This window comes from Lynx rufus, unplaced genomic scaffold, assembly GCF_022079265.1.
Source record: "Lynx rufus isolate CCGP_SWC_20201006 ecotype Redwood Valley unplaced genomic scaffold, mLynRuf1.p SCAF_1, whole genome shotgun sequence".
Classification (NCBI taxonomy): domain Eukaryota; kingdom Metazoa; phylum Chordata; class Mammalia; order Carnivora; family Felidae; genus Lynx; species Lynx rufus.
In genome coordinates, this window is record NW_025814823.1 from 144,235,962 (window position 1) to 144,263,037 (window position 27,076).

A 27,076-nucleotide genomic window follows, 5' to 3' on the forward strand; every position below is an offset into this window, starting at 1 on the left:
GTAAAGCTCAACAAGCACAAACATACATCACATGAGGAGCATTTATTTCTCCAGTTGGTTAGCTTTTGTTCTTAGACGCGGGGAGGCAGCTGTTCTCGTGGTCACTGTTAGAAAAGCAGAACTAAAGCAATGAGAGGGAAGGCCAGCAGCCTTGGGAGCAGGCAGTCAGCTGGAGGGCTTGAAGCTGGGGGATAGGTGGGAGCTATTCTGTTGCCGCCGAGAGAAAAACGGGAGTGGGCAACACCAGCGTTAAGTAAAAAGGCTTTCCGGGAGGACAGCGGAGCGGGGAGCAGGACTGGTTCGCTGCCTGGTAGGCGGGCGTGTCCAGTACAGGCCGGTGCGCCGCGCCGGCTCCGCGGAGGCTGTAGGGTGGGGGCGGGGGAAGCTGAGTATAGGTCAACCAAGGGCAAAGGAAGCCGGACACTGACGCAGGTGGCCTCCCGATTCCGGCTCCCAGGCGTCTAGGGGGAAACTCAGTCCCCGTTTAATGCGGGTCTTCAAGCTGCCTCATCACCGCACAACCTTCTCAGGCACTTCCGGTAAGAATCCCGGCACCTTCGGCTCAGACCCCGCAGAGCCTCGCGCAGGCGCCTCGGGACTTGGCGGAGGCCGCGGACTCGGAGGGAGGGAGTGTGTGTGTGTGTGTGTGTGTGTATGTATGTATGTATGTATGTATGTATGTGTGCGCGCGCACTCGGAAGAAGGGAGTGTGTGTGTGCGTGCGTGCGTGCGTGTGTGTGTGTGTGTGTGTGTGTCGACGGAAAACGTCTTCTGCGCCTGCGCTGTCTGCTCCTCCCCGCCCACCCCCTCCCCCCCCCAAACAGGTCCGGGGGAAAACAAACCCTGAGCCGACGTAGCTTACCCCCGGGACTCCCGGCCGGGGTCGCTCTTCACTCCTCTGCGCCTCGTCGCATCGAGTCCTCAGAGAGCTCCTCAGGGTTGTGGGGGAGGTAAGAGCCCCCCAGTAACTGGCCTCTTGGCCCTCCCCTCACCCCTGCTGCACTCACGGAGGGGGCGGGGTGGCCTTTGGATCGGCCGACCTGAGTGCTGGGTCTGGCCCTCCTTTTCCTCCAAGGGTCGAGTCTAGGCCCCCGACTTGTTCTCTTTCCCAGCTCCTTGAGTTGGCCAGGGAATCACGACCCTCAAACCTCGTGTCCCTTCGGTAGAGCCTGCCGGCTGGACCAGGCAGGGAGGGCAATCTCGGCAGCTTTTTGCCGGGTCCCACCCACCCGGGCCGTCCGGAGTGCTCGGGTCTGCGGTGGGAGCGGCCCGGGGGGCCGCGGCGGGGGCTGGGAGAAGTGCCCCCGGGGCTGCCTGGCCCACCATGGGAGGGGCTGTGCCTGCTAGAGGGGACTGGTTCCCGCGGAGAGGTAGCCTGTGCGCTAGGACGACTCCAGCAGAAGAATCTGTCATCGCCGCCTGTGCTCTTTCGCAAACCCCATTCTCGCACCGATGCATTTTCTCATCATTTTAGATCTGAAGGATGCGGTAGTGTTCCTTTCCTCTACCTTTTCTTTGGTACCTCTGAAAAATCCTAAAAGATGGCCTAACTTTGAAACTATTAACTTACTTGTTCTACCGTGATTACAAATTATTCCAGACTGAGTGTTCTTACTAGCTTGACTCGTGTGGAAACCATCCCATATATTTGATAAATTCATCTTTTTCATTTAACAAAATAAGGCAATTTGTTGGTTGAATTAGGTTCCTTAATTTATTAGAACTTGTTCCTTCTGAATTGGCAAGAGTGCAATGGTTTGATCCAGTAAAACTAATTTTTCACCCACTTTCTCCCCTTTTTTTCTCCCATGGATGTTAAACTGCACATAGTGTCACAAAAAATCTTAAATATAATAAAGATTAAGAAAAAATAAGCCATAATTCAGCCATTTAAAGTGAATCAACCGCAGTTAATATTTTGACTTTTAATCTCCCAGGGTTTTTTCTCATGGCATTTTCTTAATTAAGATGATGAGATGTTATATACAGTTGGATTGCCTGCTTTTTTTTGCTTAAAATTTTTTAAGTATTTCCTCCAGTTTTTAAAAAGCTTCATGAGTATCTTTATGATGTTTGATTACACAAGTAATACATGATTGAACTATCTTTTGGAATATTGCAGTTAAAGCTCAGTTCCCATTTAATTATCACCCAAATTGTAATGTTAGGTAATATGATGGTATCACAGTTTTTTTAACCCAGTGGGTTTCAGGATCCCTTTACAAACTTAAAGGTGACTGAGGACTAAAAGATTTTTTGTTCTTTAATGCAGTATTTTGCTATTTTAGAAATTAAAATTCAGAAAATATTTAAAAATTGTGCATTAAAAACCCTTTATATATTGAATTAAAGAGTATTTTTGAAAAATATATTTTTATTTATTTATTTTTTCAATGTTTATTTATTTTTGGGACAGAGAGAGACAGAGCATGAACGGGGGAGGGGCAGAGAGAGAGGGAGACACAGAATCGGAAACAGGCTCCAGGCTCTGAGCCATCAGCCCAGAGCCTGACGCGGGGCTCGAACTCACGGACCGCGAGATCGTGACCTGGCTGAAGTCGGACGCTTAACCGACTGTGCCACCCAGGCGCCCCGAAAAATATATTTTTCTTAAAAAATGTAGTGGGAAGGGTGGCATTGTTTTATATTTTTGTAGATCACTAATGTCTGGCTTTATAGAAGACAGCTGGATTCTCAGATTTGCTTGTCTCTTCACTCTTATGTGCTATCTTGTACACTAAAGCATATTAAGAAAGTCCAGACTTGCATAGATAGGTGTTTGGAAAAGGAAGGACCTCACAGATCCCCTGGAAAGTTCTAGAGTCTTCCAGGGGTCCTTAGACCAGTTTGAGAAAGGTGATTTGACTATTCTTATGTTGATGAGCTGTTAGGTTCTTTGAAATTTTGCACTATTACAAACATTGCAGCATTCAAATTTCTTTGTGATGTGTTCCTGCACACAAGTGCTAATGTTTTTCTAGAAGTAGAATTACTTTTGATGCCTGCATAATTTTCTAATGTTGGTGTTTAGATGGTTTCAATTAATGATTTGGTAGAATATCTTTGCATATTTTCAGTTGCTTTGGATTATTTTAAATTTTTAAAAAGAATTGTTACATCAAATGTTAGGAAACTTTGAGGCTATTGATACATATTATCACATTGTTTTTCTGAGAGGGTATTCTGGTTTACTTCTTGTCATCGGTATTGGAGATGCTTGTTTTGTCACACCCTTACCAACACTTTTATCATTATTATTATTTTAATACGTTTTTTAAGTTTATTTTTTTTAGAGAGAGAGAGAGGGTGTGAGCAAGCATGGTGGAAGGGCAGAGAGAGAGAGAGAGAAAGGGAGAGGAAGAATCCCAAGCAAGCTCTGCACCATTAGCACAGAGCCTGACACAGGGCTGAGACTCACGAACTGCAAGAGCATGACCTAAGCTGAAATCAAGAGAGGGATGCTTAACCAACTGAACCACCCAGGCACCCCTGATCCCTTATATTATTAAAAGCAATTATGAGGCTCTGGATCTTGGGGTCGTGAGTTGGAGCCTCATGTTGGGTGTAGAGATCACTAAGAAAAAACTGTGTTCTGATTTAGTAGCCAACAAATGATATATGTTATAATTCAGATTATTTTGATAGTACAGATTGTGCTTTGAATATTTTTTCATAATCTTACTAGTTCATATTATTTGCCCATTTATAATCCACTGTCAATGTGTTGTTTTCTAAAGGGTTTTTTAAAAAGTTTATTTATTTTGAGAGAGAGAGCTGGGGAGGAGCAGAAAGAGAGGGAGAGAGAATCCCAAGCAGGCTCTGCACTGTCAGTGTGAGCCTGACCAGGGACTTGAACCCATGAACCTTGATATCATGGTCTGAGCCAAAATCAAGAGTTGATGCTCAACTGATGGAGCCACCACATGCCCCCTAAAAGATTTTTAGAAATATATTTATTTATTTTTTCAGAGAGCGCAAGTGGGGGAGGGGCAGAGAGCGAGGGACAGAGGATCTGAAGCAGGCTCTGCTCTGACAGGCTGATAGCAACAAGCCCGATGTGGGGCTCCCAATTCACAAACTGTGTGTGAGATAATGACCTGAGCTGAAGTTGGACCCTCAACTGACTGAACCACCCAGGTGCCCCGCCCCCTACCAGATTTTTATTATCTTTTTCTTTTTTAATTTTTAAAAATGTTTATTTAGTTTTGAGAGAGAGAGCACGAACAGGGAAGGGGCAGAGACAGAGGAAGACACAAACCGAAGCAGGCTCCAGGGCACAGAGCTGGATGCAGGGCTTGACCTCATGAACTGCAAGATCATGACCTGAGCTGAAGTTGGATACTTAACTAACTGAACTAGGCACCCCTTTATTATCTATTTTGTATTGTAAGGATATGCACTATAAGTTTCTAGGAAAGGAAGAAAATTATCTTTTTTGTTATTTACAAAAGTAGTACATTTTTGCAAACAAAAAGTAAAATACAGATATGTATTATGCATTATCTATAGAATTACATAATGTAGATGTGAAAGGCATGCATTATCACAGATACCATTATTACCAGTTTGGTATTTGCCTCTCTATATTTTTTTCCTGTGCCTTTGCTAATACTTTTTTTTTTTTTTAACAACTTACTTGTAAAAATGGGTTTGTACTGTACATGACGTTTTGCTATTTGATTTTTAGTCATTTAGTACTCTATACTGGATATTTTCCTATCAAAGTGCATATAACTCTGGGCAAAGTTTTATCCAGAGTGGCTTTAGAAACACTAATTGTGATCTGTAGTTATCTGATGTCAGGCTCCTGTCCTCTTCTATATTCTCTTCCTAGGTGATCTCATCCATTAACAGTTATGTGCTGCCAGTTCCCAAATCTTTTATCTATCTCAGACTTCTCTCCTGCATTCCAGATCCTTATATTCAACTGCCTATTGGACATCTCCCCCAGGATGTTCTCAAGGTACTTCAAACAACAGTCCAAACGTGAACTTATTTTTTCCCTTAGTCCTGCTCTTCTTTGTATTGCCTGTCATAGTCAGTGGTACCACTGTCTGCTCAGTCACCCATGATGGAAACCTGGCAGTAATCCTAGCTTTCTCCCTTGTTTCACTCTCCAGAATTTCCCATTCTTTAGTCACTTTTCTATTGATCCCTTTTCCATCTGCTCTGCATTATGTCAGTTCAGGCCCTCATCATGTCTCATCTTAACCATTTAGGAGTCTCCTTACTATTGGTTTTGTTGGTTTTCTGATTAATTTTCCATGTTGTTGCCAATTTTTTTTAAATCATGAAGAGATTTTTAAAAACCATTTTTGTAAAGGAAATATTGTAAACATTTTATTGTAAATCTGGGAGTATATTGTATTGTAAAACTGGGTGGCTCAGTCGGTTAAGCGTCCGACTTCGGCTCAGGTCATGATCTCACGGTCCGTGAGTTCGAGCCCTGCGTCGGGCTCTATGCTGACAGCTCAGAGCCTGGAGCCTGCTTCTGATTCTGTGTTTCCCTCTCTCTCTGACCCTACCCCATTCGTGCTCTGTCTCTATCTGTCTCAAAAATAAATAAACATTAAAAAAAAGTTAAAAAAAAAGATATTACCTAAGACAGGTTGCTATATGTACACACAAATAAACTTCTTTAGAATAGGGAGTATATCTTATATTCCATTTGTGTCTTTTTACTGTACATCATAGATTTTTGGCACAGTAAGTACATCTTAGTTGATTGAAATGGGAATTATGTGCAGCTTCAAATGTCATGTTAAAAGGTTTCATTTACGTGGGGCGCCTGTGGCTCAGTCGGTTAAGCGTCCGACTTCAGCCAGGTCAGGATCTCGCGGTCCGTGAGTTCGAGCCCCGCGTCGGGCTCTGTGCTGACAGCTCAGAGCCTGGAGCCCGTTTCAGATTCTGTGTCTCCCTCTCTGACCCTCCCCCGTCATGCTCTGTCTCTCTCTGTCTCAAAAATAAATAAACGTTAAAAAAAAAAAGGTTTCATGTACAGTATTTGCATTATATCTTTTATAAATTATTGGATTCTATTATTATTTATCTTTCCTTTTTTGCACCTTTGTAGGCACCTCAAATGACATAATGCTTAGTAGTACACTGGTATACATAGAGATACTCTGTAAACATTTAATGAATTCCATAATTTTTTAGAAAAATGCTGTTTTTTTTCCTAATGAGAGACTATTTCTAGGCCTTCTAGTTCCTGTGCTTTAGTTTTTTAATATTTCTATATTCAGAATTCCTTCACTACTTAAAAAAATTTTTTTTAATGTTTATTTACTTTTGAGAGAGAGAGAGACTGAGGTGTGAGTGGGGGAGGGGCAGAGAGAGGGAGACCCAGAATCTGAAGCAGGCTTCAGGCCCTGAACTATCAGCACAGAGCCTAGTGAGGGGTTTGAATTCATGGACTGAGATCATGACCTGAGCTGAAGTGGGATGCTCAACTGACTGAGCCAACCAGGCACCGCCCCCCCCGCCAAATTTTTTTTTAATGTTTATTTTTGAGGGGGAGAGAGAGACAAAGCGTGAGTGGGAGGCAGGGGCAGAGAGAGAGAGAGACAGAGAATCTGAAACAGACTCCAGGCTATGATCTCTCAGCACAGAGCCTGATGTGGGGCTGGAACTCACAAACGGTGAGATCATGACCTGAGCTGAAGTCCGCTGCTTAACCAACTGAGCCACCCAAGCACTCCTTAAATTTTTTTTTTAATGTTTGTTTATTTTTGAGAGAGAGAGAGACAGAGCATGAGTGGGGAGGGGCAGAGAGAGGGAGACACAGAATCTGAAGCAGGCTCCAGGCTCCGAGCTGTCAGCACAGAGCCCGATGCAGGACTTGAACCCACGCACCATGAGATCATGACCTGAGCTGAAGTTAGACACTTAACTGACTGAGCCACCAAGGCACCCTGACCTTCTAAATAATTTTTAAAAATTTGGAAATACTGAGGTTTATTCTTTGTGTCATAAAGTTCTGTAGATACTGACAAATGCTTAATGTCTTATATTCACCACTATAGTATCATATAAAATAGTTTCACCACCCTAAAAAATCCACAGTGCTTTACTTTCACGTTCAACTGCCCCCCACCCAAACTACTAGCAGTCACTGATGTGTTTATTCTCTTTGTAGTTTTACCTTTTCCAAAATGTCAATTAGAATCATGCAGTATGTAGACTTTTTAAGACTGGCTTCTTTCACATACAATACATATTTAAGGTACGTCCCATGTCTTTTTGTGGCTTGTTAGCTTATTTCTTTGTATCATTGAATACTATTCCATTGCATGGATGTATCACAGTTTATTTATCTGTTCATTTACTGAAGGTCATTTTGGATGCTTCCAAATTTTGTCAGTTGTAAAAGAAGCTGTTGTAAACTTTACATCTAAATTCTTGTGTGGACATAAATCTTTAAGTCAATTGGGTAAAATACCTAATAGTATGATTGCTGGATCATATGGTAAGACTATGTTTAGTTTTATAAGAGGCAAACTATTTTTCAGAGTGGCTGTACCATTTTGTATTCCCACCAGGAATAAATGAGAGTTCCCGCTGAATAGCATCCTTGCAGCATTTGGTATTGTCAGTTTTTTGGATTTTAGCCATTGTAATTGATGTAAAATGGTATCTCATTGTTTTAATCTGTAGTCCCTAAAGACAAATGACGTTGAGCATTTTATCATATATTTATTTGCTAACTGTGTGTCTTCTTTGGTGAGGTGTCTCTTTGTGGAACTTTTGCCCATTTAATTGGATTGTTTGTTTTCTAATTATTTAATTTTAGGAGTTTTTTGGAGATTTAGATGCAAATCCTTTATCAGATATGTGTTTTGCAAACGTTATCTCCCAGGATATGGCTTGTCCTCTTATTCTCTTGTGTCTTTTTCAGAGCATATGTTTTTTTAATTTTAAAGTCTAACTTCATCAATTTTTTTAATGGATCATGCTATTGTTATGATCATAATCAAACTCATAACCAAACCCAAGGTTATGTAGATTTTTCTGTAATGTTTTCTTCAAGAAATATTATAATATATTTTACATTTAGTTCTTTATCCTTTTTTAAGTACATTCCTGTGTAAGGTGTAAGGTCCATATCTAGGTTCGTATTTTTGGCATGGGATGTCCCATTTTTGGGATGTCCAGTTTTCTCAGCACCACTTGTTGAAAAGACTAGCCTTTCTCCTTTGAATTGCCTTTGTGCCTTTGTCAAAGATAATTTGACTGTATTTATTTGTGTGGGTCTATTTCCAGGATCTCTATTCTTTTTATTTTTTATTTTTTTATTATTGTTTTTAATGTTTATTTATTTTTGAGACAGATGGAAACAAAGCGTGAGCAGGGGAGGGGCAGAGAGAGAGGGAGACACAGAATCTGAAACAGGCTCCAGGCTCTGGACTGTCAGCACAGAACCCAATGTGGGGCTCAAGCCCATGAACCATGAGATCATGACCTGAGCTGAAGTCAGATGCTCAACCGACTGAGCCACCCAGGAGCTCCGCAGGCTCTCTATTCTTTTGCACTGGTTTATGTGTCTTTTTTTTTTTTTTCTTTTTTTGCCAGTACTACATTGCTTTAATTATTATAGCTTTATGAGTCTTAAAATTAGAGTGAGTTGTCCAAATTTGTTCTTCTTTTTCAGCGTTATGTTGGCTATTCTAGGTCCTCTTCCTTTCTGTATACACTTTAGAATTCTGAGTTTCCTGAGTCCTACAAAAAAGCTTGCTGGGATCTTGATTGGGATTGCATTGAATCCAGAGATCAAGTTGAGAGGAACTGACACCTTAACAATATGGAGTGTACCTATCCTTGAACGTGGAATATATCTTCATTTAATTAGGTCTTCTTTGATTTTTTTCATTCGTATTTTGTAGTTTTCCACATATGGGTCCAGTATGTATTTTGTTAAATTTATACCTAAGTATTTACTCTTTTGATGTGCTATCGTAAATGATATTTTTTAAAATTCCAAATTCCAGTTGTTCCTTGCTCATGTATAGGAATGCATTTGATTTTTGTATATTAACCCTGTATCCAACATCCTTGCTATATTCACTACTCTATTTTGGGGGGGCCAGTTTTTGGGGATTTTCTACATTGAAAATCATGTCATTGCAAATAAAGACAGTTGTAGTTCTTCCTTTCCAAATGGTGTATCTTTTATTTCCTTTCTTACTGCAGTTTCAGTACTGTGTTGAATAGGAGTTGTGAAAGAAGATATCCTTTCCTTGATCCCAATCTTTGATTGGAAAGCATCCAGTTTCTCATCATAATGTATATAATATTAGCTGTAGGCATTTTGTAGCTATTCTTCATCAAATTGAAGAAGTTTCTCTCTGCTCATAACTTGCTGAGGGTTTTTATCATAAGTAAGTGTTGAGTTTTGTCAAATGCTTTTTTTTTGCATCCATCGATACGATTATATGATAATTCTTTAATCTGTTAATGTGATATTTTCAGAGGTTGAACCAGCCTTGCATACCTGGATAAATTTCACTTGGTTGTTGTGTTAATTTTTTTTATACATTGTTGGATTCTACTTGCTAATATTTTGTTGAGGATTTTTATGTCTGTGTTCATGAGCAATATTGGTGTGTAGTTTTCTTCTTGTAATGTCTGTATTTGGTTTTGGTATTAGATTAATACTGGTCTAATCAGATGAATTAGGAAGGATTCCCTCTGCTTCCTTTTTTCTGAAAGAGATTGTGGAGAATTGGTATTATTTCTTCCTTAAATATTTGGTAAAATTCACCAATGAAGCCATCTGGATCTGGTGATTTGTGGAAGGTTACTAATTATTGATTCAGTTTCATTAATAGATACAGGGCTGTTTGGGTTATCTGTTTCTCTTTGTGTGAGGTTTGGTAGCTTGTGTCTTCCAAGGAAATGGTTTATTTCATCTAAATTATCAAGTTTGGAGGCATAGAGTTATTCATATTTCCTCATTTTCCTTTAAGTTCATATTATCAGTAATTTTGTTCCCTCTTTCATTTCTGATATGGTAATTTGTGTTTCTCTCTCTTTTTTTTCTTTTTTCTTTTTTTAATTTGAGACAGAGAGAGCATGTGTGAGCAGGGGAGAGGGGCAGAGGGAGAGAGAGAGAATCTTAAGCTGGCTCCATGCTCAGCATGAAGCCTGTTGTAGGGCTCGATCCCATGACCCTGGGACCATGACCTGAGCCAAAATCAAGAGTCGGATGCTCAAGCTACTGAGGCACCCAGGTGCTTCTCTCTTTTCTTGCTTAGCCTAATTTATCAGTTTTACTGATTTTTTTTTTTCAAAGAAAGGAGTTGTTGGTTTCAGTGATTTTTTTTTCCTATTTCTCTGTTGCTTTCCTGCTTTTAATCTCATTGTTTTCTGTTCTAATCTTTGTTATCTTTGTTTCTGCTTGTTTTGCTCTTCTTACTCTCCTTTTTCTAGTTTCCCAAGGTGGAAGCTTAGATGATTGATTTTTAGATCTTTTTTTAAACATATGCACTTAAGTTATAAATGCCTCTCTATGCACTGCTTTAATTGCATCCAACAAGCTTCACTTGAATTTTTAAGATTTTTGCCATCAATTTTCATGATCGCTCCCTGCCCCCCGACATATGTTCCTTATTTATGGCTTCCTGTTCCTGTGTCATATATGCATTGCTGTTTTTCTGAGAATATTAGTTTCTTTGAAGTTTTCTTCTGTTTCCTGCATTTTTCTCTTATTCCAAGTTCCTTTTGTTTGTTTTGGTGTGTATGTTTTTGTGTACTATTGTATATGTATTATATAACCACCATTTAAAAATGGAAAATGGGTTGACTGGGTGGCCCAGTTGGTTAAGCATCTGACTTTGGCCCAGGTGATGATCTCGTGGCTCATGCGTTTGAGCCCCGTGTCAGGCTGTCTGCTGACAACTCGGAGCCTGGAGTGTGTTTCGGATTCTGTCTACTCCTCCCTTGATCCCTCCCTCTCTCTCTCTTTCTCTGAAAAATAAAATAAAATATTAAAAATATTTAAAAATGGAAATAAAAGAAGTAATGTGCTGTGTTAAATTAGGATGACATGCCATTATTATTGAAAATTGTTCTGAAGTTTACCTGTTTCCAGAATAATTGTTCTTTTTAAAAAATTTTTTTTAATGTTTTTATTTATTTTTGAGACAGAGAGAGACAGAGCATGAGCAGGGGAGGGGCAGAGAGAGAGGGAGACACAGAATCCGAAGCAGGCTCCAGGCTCTGAGCTGTCAGCACAGAGCCTGACGCAGGGCTCAAACCCATGGACTATGAGATCATGTCCTGAGCTGAAGTCGGATGCTTAACCGACTGAGCCACCCAGGCACCCCTAATTATTGTTCTTTTTTTTGTTGTTGTTTATTTATTTTTGAGACAGAGAGAGACAGAGCATGAACAGGGGAGGGGCAGAGAGAGAGGGAGACACAGAATCTGAAACAGGCTCCAGGCTCTGAGCTGTCAGCACAGAGCCTGACGCGGGGCTCGAACTCACGGACGGTGAGATCATGACCTGAGCCGAAGTCGGACGCTTAACCGACCAAGCCACCCAGGCGCCCCTAATTATTGTTCTTTTAAGGTGACCTTTTCTGAAGGGTCCTCTACCTTTGGAGTATAAAAGTTTAACTATAGAGTGGCCACCTGTGCATTTCTCTTTATTGAAATTGCTTGGTATAGGGGTTACCTGTATCTGTTGAGTTGTATTTTTCATCAATTCTAGAAAAATTCCTACCATTATCTTTTTAAGCATCCTTGTTTCATGCTATCTTCCTTAGAGGTCTCCATTCTTATGATAGATGACTTCTGCCATCCATGTCTCTTACCCTGTCATATGTCCCTCTTGTCTTTCTGGGCTGCCTTTTAGGTTGTTTTTTCAGGTAGGTTTTCTAGTTCATTCATTTTTCTCTTAAGCTGTGTCTAAGCTTTTTAACTCATTTTTAAAGTGTCCTTATTTTTTTCTGGACCTCAAGTGTTCATTTCATGGCACTATCATAAATGGTTCTTGTAAAAAACTGTCTCATTTTTGTCTTTTATCCCTCATTTCCCACTTTATTCTTCACCCCATGGAACTGTTCAGGTGTGCTTAATAATGTATATCTTTTTGTTATGTATTATTGCAAAATTTATATTGTTGATTATGTTTTACAAAAGTAGCAGTTTGGAACAGATTGGAAATTTTTTTTAGAAAAGGTTATTTACCAAAGACAGTGTGAGGAACGTTGCTGTAGAGTGTTCCACCTTCTGGATTTAGTTGATTGCTTTGTTTTGATATCATCTAACTTGTCTCTCTATGCTTGGATTTCCTGGAAATACGTGGTTAGTTCTAAAAGCTTGATTAGATTGAGGTTCAGTTTTTTTGGGTAAGAATACATTATATGGGATACTGTATCTTCCACATGAGGCACATAATGTTTGGTTCTTCCACACTTATTTATTTTTTTAATGTTTATTTATTTTTGAGAAACAGAGACAGAGTGCGAGCAGGGGAGGGGCAGAGAGAGGGAGACACAGAATCTGAAACAGGCTCCAGGCTCTGAGCTGTCAGCATAGAGTCCAACGCGGGGCTCAAACTCACGAACTGCGAGATCATGACCTGAGCTGAAGTCAGACGCTTAACCAACTGAGCCACCCAGGCACTCCCTTCCATATTTATTGATAGTGAAATTGATCACTGGAAGTCAGATGTGTTTGCCTGTTCCCACCATTATAAAGTTCTCCTCCAATCTTTCGTCTAACACTTTAATTAACATCCATTGATAGCCATTGCCTAGTCTATTATTTGCATTAAGGATTGCCAAGAGATGATTTAAAAAATTTTAATATACATCTGCATTTATTACCTGAGATTCTTACCTAAAGAACTTTCCCTCAGCAACTACTTAAAGTACATTTTGTTAATAGAGGGAAGGATAAGTTATTGGCTCTTTTCCCTTAATGTATCACCTTTCAGAGCAATGGGTTTATGCCCTGGCAACCCTCTAATGAGTGGTGGTATTTGTTTTTGTTTTTAGTATCATTAAGATCTCTTTGTTTTTTATCTATTTGATTTGTGTTCAGTCCTTTGCAGGCTTAGTTAATTTGATGTTTGGTTGTCCTATTTAAGACAGTAGGAACCCCTTCAACTAGGCTCCTGTGTCCTTTTAATTTTATCCCATTAGCCACTGATAGATTTCTTTAAGGTGTCTCCAGACTTATATGGAGAAGTTCTTGACATAGATCAGAAGTTTATCTGCTTTATTCATAAAGCTAACTTTTAGTTTTTTTATATTTCTCTTAATATGTTCATTTTCTATTTTTTTAACTCCTGTTCTTAGCTTACTAATCTTCAGTCTTTCTCCTATTCTAACATAAGGATCTAAAGCTGTATTTGAAGTACTGCTTTTGCTGAATCCCATAAGTTTTTATATGCAGTATTTTTATTCGTAAGTGGTATATTTTATATTACCATAGCATATATATTATTTGATATAAAGTTCTTATAACTATTTTTAGCATTTACTTATGAATTCTTCTTTCATTATGTACCTTAAGTAACTCATGTCACTTAGATAAGTGTTTTAAAATTTACAATAGTATATGTATGTTATGTTGTTAGAGTTTTCTTGTCATTTTGTATATAGAGAGGCAATTGCTTCAACTAAATTGTAGATTCCTCAAAGGAATTTATTTGTGTCTATTTCTCGACTGTTTCTTGGTATGCAGTAGATGGCATAATATTTATATGTTAGAGAATTAAATGAACTCTCATGACTTTTTATTTTCTAGGAATAGAGAATTAAATTCTGAATAAGTCTTTAAGTAGGATGGACAGTTATTTTAAAGCAGCAGTCAGTGACTTGGACAGACTCCTAGATGATTTTGAACAGAATCCAGGTGTGTTGGTTTTTAATTTTTGTTACTAATGGAATTTCTAAATGTCTGTGCATCAGTTATCTAAGATATAGAGTACTGTTAGCAAATTTGGTTTTAGTTCTGGTCACAAGGTTATATTCTGTAAGGAGTTCATGTTTTATTATAACATGTTAGTTTATTCTTATACAGAATAGAACCAGTAGCCAGAAATAGAAGTAAGGAAGCTAGTTTTCTCTACAGATACAAATTTAACTTAAAAGACCTTTAAAATCAACATATGAGCCAGCTGAAAGCAATTTGAAAACTTTACATGAATTGGTATTTCATTACTATGAGAGATAGTGTTTTACTCACTTTATTATTTTTTTATAATGATATTTTATAAAGACCAACCCCATTTTTTTGAGTTTATTTGTTTGAGAGAGAGAGCACAAGTAGGGGAGGGACAGAGAGAGAGAGAGAGAGAGAAGGAACCCAGAGCAGGCTTTGCACTGTCAGTGTGGAGGCTGATGCGGGGCTTGAACACAAGAACCTTGAGATCATGACCTGAGCTGAGGTCAGACACTTAACTCACTGGGCCACTCAGGCACCCCTGTTTTACTCATTTTAGAATGAAGACTAGGAAACTGGAGAGAGAACCAAGAAGTTAAATTGTTTTTCAGCTCTTCCTCAGTCTGGTTTTTATAGTGCAGCTGAGTTATTTTGGGGTGTGTGTGTGTGTGTGTGTTTCTTTAAAGTTTACTTATTTCTTTTGAGAGAGCGTGCAAGTGTAGAGGGATGAGTGGGGGAGGGGCAGAGAGAAAGGAAGACACAGAATCTGAAGCAGGCTCCAGGTTCCGAGCCGTCAGCACAGAGCCTGATGTAGGGCTTGAACTCATGAACTGTGAGATCATGACCTAAGCTGAAGTCCAATGCTTAACTGACAGAGCCACTCAGTCGCCCCTATTTCAAATGCAACTTTTATCACATTGTGACATTTGCATTGAATAGTAAGAACTCCCAAGTAGTTTAAATAAAAATAATGGGGGGTGGAACGCCTGGCTGGCTCAATCAGAGCGTGTGACTCTTAATCTCAGGGTTTGAGCCCCACATTGGGTATAGAGACTACTCAAAAATAAAAAAATCTTAAAAAAATTTTTTGGAGGTTGTTACCGTTTGTAAGAAAGTAGTCTACCTCTGGTCTAAATAGAAGTTCAGTTTAGAAGTCTTAGAAAATGTAACATCTTTGTGATAATTTTAATTTGGCTCTCCTGAATAACATTGTATCTCTCTTTTAATTAGATGAACAAGATTATCTCCGAGATGTGCAAAATGTATATGATTCTAACCACTGTTCAGTTTCTTCAGAGTTGGCTTCCTCGCTACTACCAAAGGATCAACAATGCATTAATTGTTGTGCCTCATCAGAAACATGCTATGAAACAAATCAGATTTCTCTGAACAAAACACTTGAGGGACTAACTTCTATACAAAATGAAAAAAATGTAACAGGACTTGATCTGCTTTCTTCTGTGGATAGTGGCACTTCAGATGAAATCCAGCCTCTGTATATGGGACGATGTAGTAAACCTGTCTGTGACCTGATAAGTGACATGGGTAACTTAGTTCATGTAACAAATAGTGAAGAAGATATTAAACAATTATTGCCAGATGATTTTAAGTCTAGTGCAGATTCTTTGATTGGATTGGATTTATCTTCAGTGTCAGAAACTCTTCATGCCTCTTCAACAGACCGTGATAATAATACTGTCAGAGAAGAACAGAATGATGTCCACTCTGAATTACAAAATAGAGAAATTAATGGAGCTGAAGAGTTGGGTATGAAAGTAGATACAACACCTTCAGATTCATGTAATTACAGCGGAAAAGAGAATTTAAAGGATAAAAAGATCTCTAATCAGTTAGAACCAGTTGTTGATGGTTTTAACATGCCATGTGCTTTGACTCAACAAAGTTCTAAAATGTTTGATACCAAAGACAACCTACAACACAAGAACCAGCCATGTGAATTACTAAAAGCTGATAGCTGTTTGGTGGAAGATGAAGTAGATGTGGCAGTCATAGCTGCCACAGAATGTTTAAAAGAAGGAGACTGCACAAGTGCTGTGCCCTGCAGTGTCCCAAAAAATGAAGATTTATACTTACATGACTCAAATTCAAAAGATGAAAATTTCAAATTACCTGACTTTTCCTTTCAGGAAGATAGGACTGCTGTATTTGTAAAACAATCTGCAAAAGAAGACTCAAGAAATATAGGTCTTAAAGATAATCAAGATACAATCCAAGATTCCTCTCCAGCTTTACAGGTTTCAGATGAAGAGATCTATTCCTCATTGACCTGTCTTCCAGTACCTGGGTCTTTGTGTGGATCATTAATTGAAAGTACAGCACATGGTGATTGTTTATCACAGAATGAACATAAAGATAACATACAAGACACAGTGACAGTCCATGAAGAAATACAGAAGAGTGTTATTCTGGGTGGGGAACCATTGAAGGAGACTGATCATTTGAAACAGGAAAAATGTGAAAACGTAATTGAAAAGGTGGGAGATAGAAAGGAAGAGTCCAACCAGATGGTAATCAGAGTTGAATCTTTGGATTACCCTGGTAACACAAATTCTTCTACAGCTACAGAATCTCAATTGGAGCTTTCTGGTGCTGATGCCCCAGAGTTTCCTGATGGTTGTGAAGGTCTCCCTTTTTTAAGCACTGATATCAATGGGCAAGACTTAGATTACTTTAATATTGATGAAGGTATGAAAAGTGGAACACTAATTAGTGATGCTGAACTTGATGCCTTTCTAACTGAACAGTATCTTCAGACTAGTAACATAAAAGCCTTTGAAGAAAATGTGAATGACTCAAAATCTGAAATGAATCAGATAGATGTGAAAGGCCTAGATGATGGAAATGTCAGTAATACATATTTCAATGCTGAAACAGGAGCTACTGGGGAAGGTCTTGGTATTAATGTGATTTGTGAAACAGTTGATAAACAAAATACAACAGAAAATGGTGGCCTTTCTTTAGGGGAAAAAAGTACAATTGCAAATGAACAAGGGTTACCTAACAATAAATCTGAGATTATGAATGAATTATCAGTCTCTGATATTAATAGTCAGTCTGTTCATGTTGGAGGGGCTAGACCTAAGCAATTGTTTAGCATTCCATCAAGACCAGGGAGTTCAAAGGAACCAGGTAAGCCAGATGTTCCAAATATCCCTGAAAGCGAACCCAGCACAACAAATACGATTGTTCCAACCACTTGTACTACTGATTCTACAGCTGATCCTCAGGTTAGCTTCAACTCTAATTACATTGATATAGAAAGTAATTTTGAAGGTGGATCCACTTTTATAACTGTGAGTGAAGAATCTCTACCTGTAAACACTTGCAAAGAAGGCCTGGTTTTGGGCCTAAAACAACCTACTTGGGTTCCTGATTCAGAAGCTCCAAACTGTATGAACTGCCAGGTCAAATTTACTTTTACGAAAAGGCGACACCACTGCCGAGCATGTGGGAAAGTAAGTTATAAAAATCTTTGTTTTTTATTCTTTTGAAACATTTATTTTTTTTAACATTTATTTATCTTGAGAGAGAGTGTGTGCACATGTATGAGTGAGTGGGTGGAGGGGCATAACATATAACATAAATGTTATAATGTTATAAATTAATGTTATAAAATGAAATTTAATGTTAATGATAGATGATTTAAAGTTTTAGTTTAAAATCACTATTTTTCACCTACGTGGAAATAAATAAAACACTTTCATTTTATAGATTGCTTGAGAATGAATAAATGTCACATTGTCATTAGTATTACATACTGGGAAATAAGGAATACTAATTACTAGTTTTTATGAAATCTAAAGAATATGTGTCTTTATCTCTCTAACATTTACACTTGAGATGTCCCAAATTCATTATATCCCCCTGGGTCCTTGAAGTCTTAATTTCAAGACCATTTTGCAGTTAGTGTTAGAGAGTCTATCTAGGGAAACACTGGGAGAAAGAAAAACAAATTGGTTGCCACAAGGTTCAGAATGCTGAAGCTGGCGTTGTTTGCATTCTGACTGCATTGACTATAAACTCTAAGGGTTTCCTATAGAAATAACATTTAATTCTTTCAATTTTTTTATTTATATTCATTTATTTTCATTTTATTTATTTTAAAGAGAAAGAGAGTGAGTAGGGGACGGGGCAGAGGGAGAGAGAGAGAGAGAGAGAGAGAGAACCCCATACAGCTCCATGCTCAGCACAGACCCCAATGTGACCTGAGCTGAAATCAAAAGTTGGATGCTCAACCGACTAAGCCACCCAGGCACCCCAACATTGCATTTTTTATTCAGCACTGATTTTCAGTATTGGGTTGGTCTCAGATCACCCCTCTTTTCTTTTAGAAAAAAATGACATTCTACCTTTAAAAGTTGTAAATAAAGGACCACAGAAAACTTTAAATTGTAAAGTTACTCATTAAAGAAAAATTTTGTTCCTTTCCAATGAACAGAATTGACTTAAAGGAATTCCCCTTGTGAGAGATACAATTTTATTTTTATTTTTTTATTATTAAAAAAATTTTTTTTAAAGTTTTATTTATTTTTGAGAGAGAGTGAGAGAGCAAGAGCCGGGGAGGAGCAGAGAGAGAGAGAGAGAGAGAGAGAGAATCCAAAGCAGACTCTAGGCTCTGAGTTGTCAGCCCAGAGCCTGATGTGGGGCTCAAACTCATGAACCACAAGATCATGACATGAGCTGAATTCGATGCTTAACCAACTGAGCCACCTAGCCACTCCAGAGATATGATTTTAAGTTGCAGAAACCTCATTGAAGTAAAACAAATAAAAAATAATTATTTTAATAACTATGATTATGGAGATTAGAAAAATTATTTATATCATCAAAAAAATGGTGTTTGGTTAATTAGATTTTGGGCCTCCTCTCTCCCTGCCTCCTGTAGGTATAAACATGCTTGACACAAAACCAAATTCGATATTTTATTCTTTATAGGTCTTTTGTGGTGTCTGTTGTAATAGGAAGTGTAAACTGCAATATCTAGAAAAGGAAGCAAGAGTATGTGTAGTCTGCTTTGAGTCTATAAGTAAAGGTGAGTATTAACTTGACATATTTTCTTCCAGTAATTGAATATATCTTAAAAACAATTGGATTGTGACAAAGAAAAACTTCTTTATTTTCTTAAGGCGAGGACCTAGTGTTGACTTATCTGGCTTAGGTGGGCCATCCCACGGCTTGGTTTCTCTTCTTTTTGTTCTACTCTCACAATTAATACTACCAATCCGGAAAGGAAGCAGTTTCTGGAGTGGCAGTTCATTAACTTTTAACAGGTACCAAGTCCCTAAATGCTGCATTTCATCTGCCTATTTGTTTTGTCAACATCATTGTCATCCTTATCATCTTAATCTAAATTTTTATAGAATAGTTACTGTTGAATAGTATTTAGTGTTACACACTAATAGCATAAGGCAAGATAATTGTTCCCATCCTTTAGAAAATTATAATCTAAGATGGGAATAAAAAATAAGGTAGTAATATTTATGATTTTATATATAAATTCATAGAACTGTCACAGTATTAGCACATTTTTGTCTCATATTTTTTTCCCTTCTCAATTTTAGAATTTTGTTTATGAATTTCCCATTGTTTCTGGCTCCCTAGCTTAGCTACCATTATCAGCAATAGTCTTGGTAGTCTTACTTGTGTTCTCACAGTGTGTGTGTGTGTGTGTGTGTGTGTGTGTGTGTGTGTGTGTGTTGTATTGTGCTTTTTCCCTCAAATACACATTTGCTCTTTTGAGTACTTCTTGGCATTTTGAAAGATTTGTTGACAGTTTAATTCCCAGCAAATATGACTTGGGACTTTTCAATACCAGGCCTGTGCTTTTAGCTCAGGTACTGCTTCCCCTGTTAGCCAGGAGAATAAATACCTGATAATAATTTGTTTTTCTCTTTTGAATGAAGATAAAATTTTTCATCAGTTTTCCAAAAAGCTCTGATGGGAGTCTATTAGCCTGAGGTAAGCTACTTTACTCCCAGTTGTTGCCCTTGCTCTGGAAGATAACAGAGTGTGAACTTTTTATATTTCCATATTACCAACATTGTTTATGAAGAGGTTAGTTTAAGACTTTATAGTTGTTTTGGTTTTTTTCCCATGCTGTTTCAGTAGCCCCAGAAGACTGCTGGTGCTGCTGGCCAGACAGCCTGCTAGAATTCAGGAATAGAATTCAGGCTCCCACATAATTCTCTCTCCCAACTTGAAAAAAAATAAAATAGCCACTAATATTTGAAACATTATTTGAGTTGACATGTCAGAGTTTTAGGTGAACATTCAAACATTTTGACTGTAAGGTACCAGGAGAAAAGATGCAGTCATTAAAGAGACTCAGTAGGATTTTGGGATCATGCTTTGGTTTCTCAAAGAAAATATCTTGGAATGAATTTGGTTATTTAGTTATCTGTTTTATTTATTCTGTATGATACCTTCTAGAATATATTCTCACAGTTCTATTTAACATTAATCTATACACCACAAGAAAACAAACACAAGTTATTTTAATATCAACTTTAGGGTTGAAGATGGTAGAAGTGACCATTTAAAATAATGTTATTAAATAAGATGAGAAAGATGGCTCAAGAAGGGTTGTTAGATTCCATAAAGGATTAAGAAGAAAAGATAGTTTAAATAGAGATTATGGAATGAGGAAGCTGTGCTGAGACTGTGTAAGTTTCAAGGAAGCCTGCATGTGAGTGCCATTAGGTAGATTTGGGGCAAGTTGGACATTATTCAAAACTCAGAGTAAGATGTTTGGATTTTATTTGGTGAGGGGAAGCTGATTCATGAGAGTGCTGTCATTCAGTGGCCTTTGAGGAAGATGACTGTAGCAGTGGCAACATATCTAGCAGATTGGTTTGGAGAAATGCTGAAGGGAGAGCTCTCAGTGCCTGTTCTATGTTATTTGGATAAAAAGTCATTCACCAACATTCAAGCAATATTTTGCATTTTGGAGCTCTAGCTGTGAAAGAATATATTTCCTGTTCTCATGGAACTTATGACCTCATGGAGCTTAGGAATGTGGGGAGAGATGGATAGTTAGGAAAGAGAATATCAGATGGCGATAATATCCTAAATGAAAATAAAAGATTATAAGAGGGAAGGATAGTACCGGATTGGTAACAATGAAAATAAAAGATTATAAGAGGGATGGATAGTACCGGATTGGTAACAAAAAGTAGTGTTTTTTAATGTTGGGCAGAATAAGGCTTTATGATATGACATGAGAGCAGAGACTTAAAGTGAGAGAATAAAGCTGAGAATAAAGTGAGTATTTGTGGAAGAACATTCCAGGCAGAGAGAATAAGAGCCAAGACTCTAAGCTAGGAGAGTGCTTATTTGACTTGTTGAAGAACAAGGAGGCCTGGTGGCTGGATCATAATGAGCAAGTGGGATCGTAGTGAGAGATGAGGTCAGAGAGCTAAGTGGGAAGACAGAGGAGGTAGGGATGTAGACTGTGTAGGGTCTTCTGAGCCACTGTAACAACTGGGATTTTCACTCCAGTTGGGAACCAATTAAAGTATTTTAAACAGGAATGATGTGATAGGATTTATGTCTTAAAAGAATCACACTGAACTGTGTCAAAAACAGACTGTAGGGGTAACAAGGACAAAAACCAAGACAGTCATATTAAATAGCAGTTATTTCCTTTAGTAGATATCAAACATATGCTAAATAGAATATTGAGACAATTGGTAACTTATAGTGAAGTAGGGTGCTGCCAGCTGGAGTAAGGTCATTGTCTTTGCCAAGTGCCACTTCTTTTTCTTGCTTAGCCATTGAGTTCTTTCTCCTCACAACTTGAAAAAATAGATAATTTATCATAATTTACTTTGAAGTTCAAAAATATTTTAATATTTTAATATTTTTCCCCTTTATAGCTCAGGCATTCGAAAGGATGATGAGTCCAACTGGTTCTAATCTTAAATCTAATCATTCTGATGAATGTGCCAACATCCAGCCTCTTCAGGAGAGTCAAACATCCAGTATACCTTCACCTACAACTTTACCGATCTCAGCACTTAAACAACCAAGTGTTGAAGGTAATTAGAAGAAAATGCTGTGTCTTAGACTAAAGATAATTTTTAATGGAATTTTTCTAGTTTGATAGAGTCTAGCGAGGACTAGACTAGATATCAGAAGAAATTTAGTACAGGGAACTGGTAGGTATATGTGTTAGAAGGCTGGAAGAGCAAAAATGGCATGCTCAAGTGACTCAGAGATTGCTAACTGCAGGAAACAACCACTACCCATAGGGTTGGGGTAATGAACGGTGAAAGGCAGTATTCTAGAACTCAGTGCAGGAGTACCAGGAGGTGTTTGGTTCTCAGAACTGGGATTCAGGGCTTGGGGTACTATGTGGCTGGTATTGTGATTTCGGGGGGAGCACCAAGTGGCAAATCCTGGAACCATCAAGGGCTCTCATACAATTGGTGTTCAGTTGAGCAAAGGAGTGATCCAGGCTTGATATTAAGAGTACTGAAAATTGCATGGCATGCACGTGTATCTGGTGGTACTGCTGCTGTAAGGATCCTGGAAGGAATTGGAAACAGAATTCCTTCTCTTCCCGCCTTCCAGTCTCCCACCAACACTATTGGCAGAACATGGTCAGAGCCAACCAGCAAGGGGGTCTGGGAGTTGCACTTTCCAGACTTTAGCCTGGCATCAAAGAGCACCTTATATAGAAGGGTGGGCTTGGGTTTGAGAGACAAGTAAGTAACTGGCACATCTCCCTTTCTTCAAAAATCTGTTTTTAAATGTATATTTTACTACAATAAAAATGTTTTTAAAACCTATTTAAAAATCTTTGGGTTCTCTGGTCTTTTTTTTTACAGCTGTTGTAGTTTAGGGTCTTCAGTAAAGCCTGTGTACATTTTTTAAAAATGTTTATGAGAGAGAGAGAGAGAGAATGAGAGAGAATGAGTGGGGTAGGGGCAGAGAGAGAGGGAGACACAGAATCTGAAGCACCTCCAGGCTCTGAGCTGTCAGCACAGAGCCCAATGCGGGGCTCAGACTCATGAACTGTGAGATCATGACCTGAGCCGAAGTTGGACGCTCAACGACTGAGCCACCCAGGTGACCCAGTCTGTGTACATTTTTTATTTTTATTTTTTTTAATTTTTTTTTTAAATTTTTTTTTTCAACGTTTTTTATTTATTTTTGGGACAGAGAGAGACAGAGCATGAACAGGGGAGGGGCAGAGAGAGAGGGAGACACAGAATCGGAAACAGGCTCCAGGCTCCGAGCCATCAGCCCAGAGCCCGACGCGGGGCTCGAACTCATGGACCGCGAGATCGTGACCTGGCTGATGTCGGACGCTTAACCGATTGCGCCACCCAGGCGCCCCATTCTGTGTACATTTTTAAACGTAAACTATTAGCCTCTAACTTGCTAGAAGATAAGTGTAAATGTCAGTTAAAGGCAGATTCAGATACTTCTGATAATTATTTTGGATTTCAGTTTATCTTTTTAATTTTAAGTATACTTTTTAAAAAATTTTTTTTAAATGTCTATTTATTTTGGAGAGAGAGAGGGACAGAGTGTGAGGAGGGGAGGGACAGAGAGAGAGAGGGAGGTACAGAATCTGAAGCAGGCGCCAGGCTCTGAGCTGTCAGCACAGAGCCCAATGCAGGGCTTGAACTCACTATGAGATTATGACCTGAGCCGTTGGATGCTTAGTTGGAGGTTTGGATGCTTAACCGACTGAGCCATCCAGGCGCCCCTCAGTTTATCTCTTAATACAGCTGTTTTCCATTTGTCATTATAATTTAAATAAGATTCAGAATATATGGTTGTATGTTATAGCTCTAAAATGAATAAATATACTTTAAAAATATTTACATATTCTAGGGGCGCCTGGGTGGCTCAGTCGGTTAAGCGTCTGACTTTGCCTCAGGTCATGATCCCATGGTTCATGAGTTCGAGCCCCGCATCGGGCTCTGTGCTGACAGAGCCTGGAGCCTGCTTCCGATTCTGTGTCTCCCTCTCTCTCTGCCCCTCCCCCGCTCACACTCTGTCTCTCTCTCTCACAAATAAATAAACATTAAAAAAATTTTTTAAAAAATATTTACATATTGTCTTATCTTGACATCCTAAATTATTAAATTATAAAAGTATTGCAGATACATGAAAGATACCATATTTAAATTTTTTTTAACATTTATTTATTTCTGAGACAGAGACAGAGTGCAAGTGGGGAAAGGGCAAAGAGAGAGGGAGACAGAATCTGAAGCAGGCTTCAGGTTTTGAGCTGTCAGCACAGAGCCTGGTGTGAGGCTCAAACTCACAAATCCTGAGATCATGACCTGAGCTGAAGTCAGATGCTTAACTGACTGAGACCCCAGGCGCCCCCGAAAGATACCTTATTTAGAATGTCTATCCATAATGCAAAAGTTATGTGTGATGCCAGTTTTCTCAGTGTTATCTGTATTATGTTCTAGAAGGTAGATGTCAATCTTTTGATTTTTATATTCTAAAACCATCTGGCAGCTTTTTTCATAACCTCCATCTGTGGATGCTTTGTAATAAAAGAGAACATATATTTATGCTGATAGCTAATTATTTTCTCCAAATTTGGGAGGGAAATATTAATAAAATCCAATATCCACATTGTAAGAACAAAAATTATTATGCTTCTTTTGTTAAGTAAATTAAAAATAAGAAATGACCTCTGATGCACAAGTGATCTTGTTGCCTTTTTTAGACTTTTTGTACTTCTTTCTGTTTTTCCATGTTTTTCTTCGCTTATCTACCATCCTCCAGTCTACTCCATTTTTCCACCTTGTGCTGTGGTCTTTAAATTTTATTCAGTTTTCGCTCACTCCTCAGAAACGTATGCTTAGTAATACAGGCTTTAAATCTGCCCCCAGTGTCCTAAAGATATAACCTCTCCTGTCCACTTATTCTGAGTATGTAATTCCCAGTGTTCTCCTTCCTTTTTTATGAATTAGGAAAAGACTTCCATTCTGGGTAGATGAATCATAAAAGGTCATTTCTCTAGGCCTTTGCAATCCTGAGAAGGCAGGTCTTGCCAATGGGTAGCAAGAAGCTTTTGAAATCACTTCCCAACCGATTTAGTATTAAATCATTGTAATATTACCAAATTCAAGTACTTTACTTTATAAACTGATCCTAGGATTATGCTCCAAAGAACAGAAGAGAGTATGGTTCGCAGATGGTATACTGCCCAATGGTGAGGTTGCAGATACAACAAAATTATCATCTGGAAGTAAAAGATGTCCTGAAGACGTTAGTCCTCTCTTGCCTGATATGCCCTTGGTAAGGAATCTAAAGAGTGACTTGTTGATTTAATAAGATTTTATTTTAAGTATATTCTGTAGCATGATTATTATAGTACTAATTTTTTTAATACTGTGAGCTTCCTAAAGTGAGAAATATATGATGTAGTGAATATAGTTTAGATTTTACCTTTTTTAAAAACATTTATTTTGAGAGAGAGAAAGAGAACATGCATGTGAGAAGGAAGAGCAGAGAGATAGGGAGAGAGAGAACCCTCAGCAAGTTCCACCCTGTCAGGGCAGAGCCCAACATGGGGCTCAGTCTCACAAGCTGTGAGATCATGACCTGAGCAGAAATCAAGAGCCAGGTGCTTAACTGACTGAGCCACCCAGGCACCCCAGATTTTACCTTTTTTAATGTCAGTTTAAGGTAATGATTCTCAGACTTTTTGCTCTCAGGATGCCTTTATGCTCTTAAAACTTACTTAGACCTTCAAAGAGCTACTATAGGTTATGTGGGTTATACCTAGTGATAATTCCTGTATTAAAATTGTGAAAAATATAAAAGTTAATTTAAAAATAAATTTGTCATATTAATAGAAGTAGTATTTTTTTTTTAATTTTTTTTTCAACGTTTTTTATTTATTTTTGGGACAGAGAGACAGAGCATGAACGGGGGAGGGGCAGAGAGAGAGGGAGACACAGAATCGGAAACAGGCTCCAGGCTCCGAGCCATCAGCCCAGAGCCTGACGCGGGGCTCGAACTCACGGACCGCGAGATCGTGACCTGGCTGAAGTCGGACGCTTAACCGACTGCGCCACCCAGGCGCCCCTAGAAGTAGTATTTTTATAGACATTTCAAAATAAAAGTTGAGTGAGAGGAATGACACTTTCATATTTTTGCAAAATTCTTTGATGTCTGTCTTAATACAAGATTCTCACATCTGCTTCCATATTCAGTCTGTTGTGTTATGTTGCTTTTGGTTAAATTATATGAAGAAAATCCTAGGACCTCACTGACTCCCTGAAAGGATCTTGAGGATCTCAGAGATCTCTGACTCACATTAAAAAAAAAAATTTTCCTAATCTTTATTTATTTTTGAGAGCTAGAGAGACAGAGTGCAAGCAGGGGAGGAACAGAGAGAGGGTGGGGGACACAGAATCCAAAGCAGGCTCCAGGCTCTGAGCTGTCAGCAAAGAGCCTGACGCGGGGCTCGAACCCACAAACATGAGATCATGACCTGAGCTGATGTCGGACGCTTAACCGACTGAGCCACCCAGGCGCCCCCCTGACTTACGTTTTAAGAACCACTGGTGTAACAAAATAGAACTGAGATTTAGTAATTAAATTTAGACTAATACGTGTTTAGTGATTTTCATACATTCAGTAAAGTATCTGATAGTGGTATTTATGTTTGCATTTAAACAAATATGCTAGGTGTTAAATAAAAGATAAGTAAGATGGAATCCCAGCCCACTAAGAACTCTTATTGTAAAGTAGCAAAATATTAATAGAAGTGAGTATTAATACATGAAATTGGAATGCTTTTACTCAGTAAACAAATTTATTGAGCATCTACTCTGTGCCAGTTACCTGATTTATCCTGGGTATAGACAAGATTGTCATGTATCCTACTCTGTTTAAATACACATAGCATATAAACCTATGCTTTTTTGTCGGGGTTCATGAGCTAGAATTTACAAATAGCCATAATTACCCAAAGTATGTTTCTTAGCTAACACCTACCCTCAATTGATATTTTAACAAAATAAAAGTTCTAAACAGGCTAGTAAGTTTTACTTGAGTTCAAACTGGTTCTCATTTAATAATGACTCAGCTTTGGCCAGTTCAAAAAGAAAGGGGCTTTACTGAAGCCAGCTTGAAATGTTGTTTATTGGTGGTTACTATTGAGGAATATACCTACCACTCT

At 38.6% G+C, this 27,076-nt stretch overlaps 1 protein-coding gene across 4 annotated transcripts in view; it reads left to right on the forward strand.

The window, feature by feature from the left end:
• The first annotated feature begins 388 nt into the window (after nucleotides 1-388).
• Nucleotides 389-27,076, forward strand: part of ZFYVE16 (zinc finger FYVE-type containing 16) — a 53,546-nt gene continuing 26,858 nt past the window's right edge. Inside the window, exons 1-6 of one of the 4 annotated variants that reach the window (XM_047088503.1) lie at nucleotides 389-539; nucleotides 13,756-13,863; nucleotides 15,124-17,369; nucleotides 18,850-18,946; nucleotides 21,789-21,950; nucleotides 25,043-25,185. In XM_047088503.1, the coding sequence (XP_046944459.1) occupies nucleotides 13,794-13,863; nucleotides 15,124-17,369; nucleotides 18,850-18,946; nucleotides 21,789-21,950; nucleotides 25,043-25,185 (2,718 nt within the window). In that variant the 5' untranslated portion in view covers nucleotides 389-539; nucleotides 13,756-13,793. Of the gene's footprint in view, nucleotides 540-841; nucleotides 951-4,476; nucleotides 4,964-13,755; nucleotides 13,864-15,123; nucleotides 17,370-18,849; nucleotides 18,958-21,788; nucleotides 21,951-25,042; nucleotides 25,186-27,076 lie in introns of those variants that run through there. The other 3 variants (XM_047088497.1, XM_047088507.1, XM_047088508.1) reach the window with 3 other exon arrangements.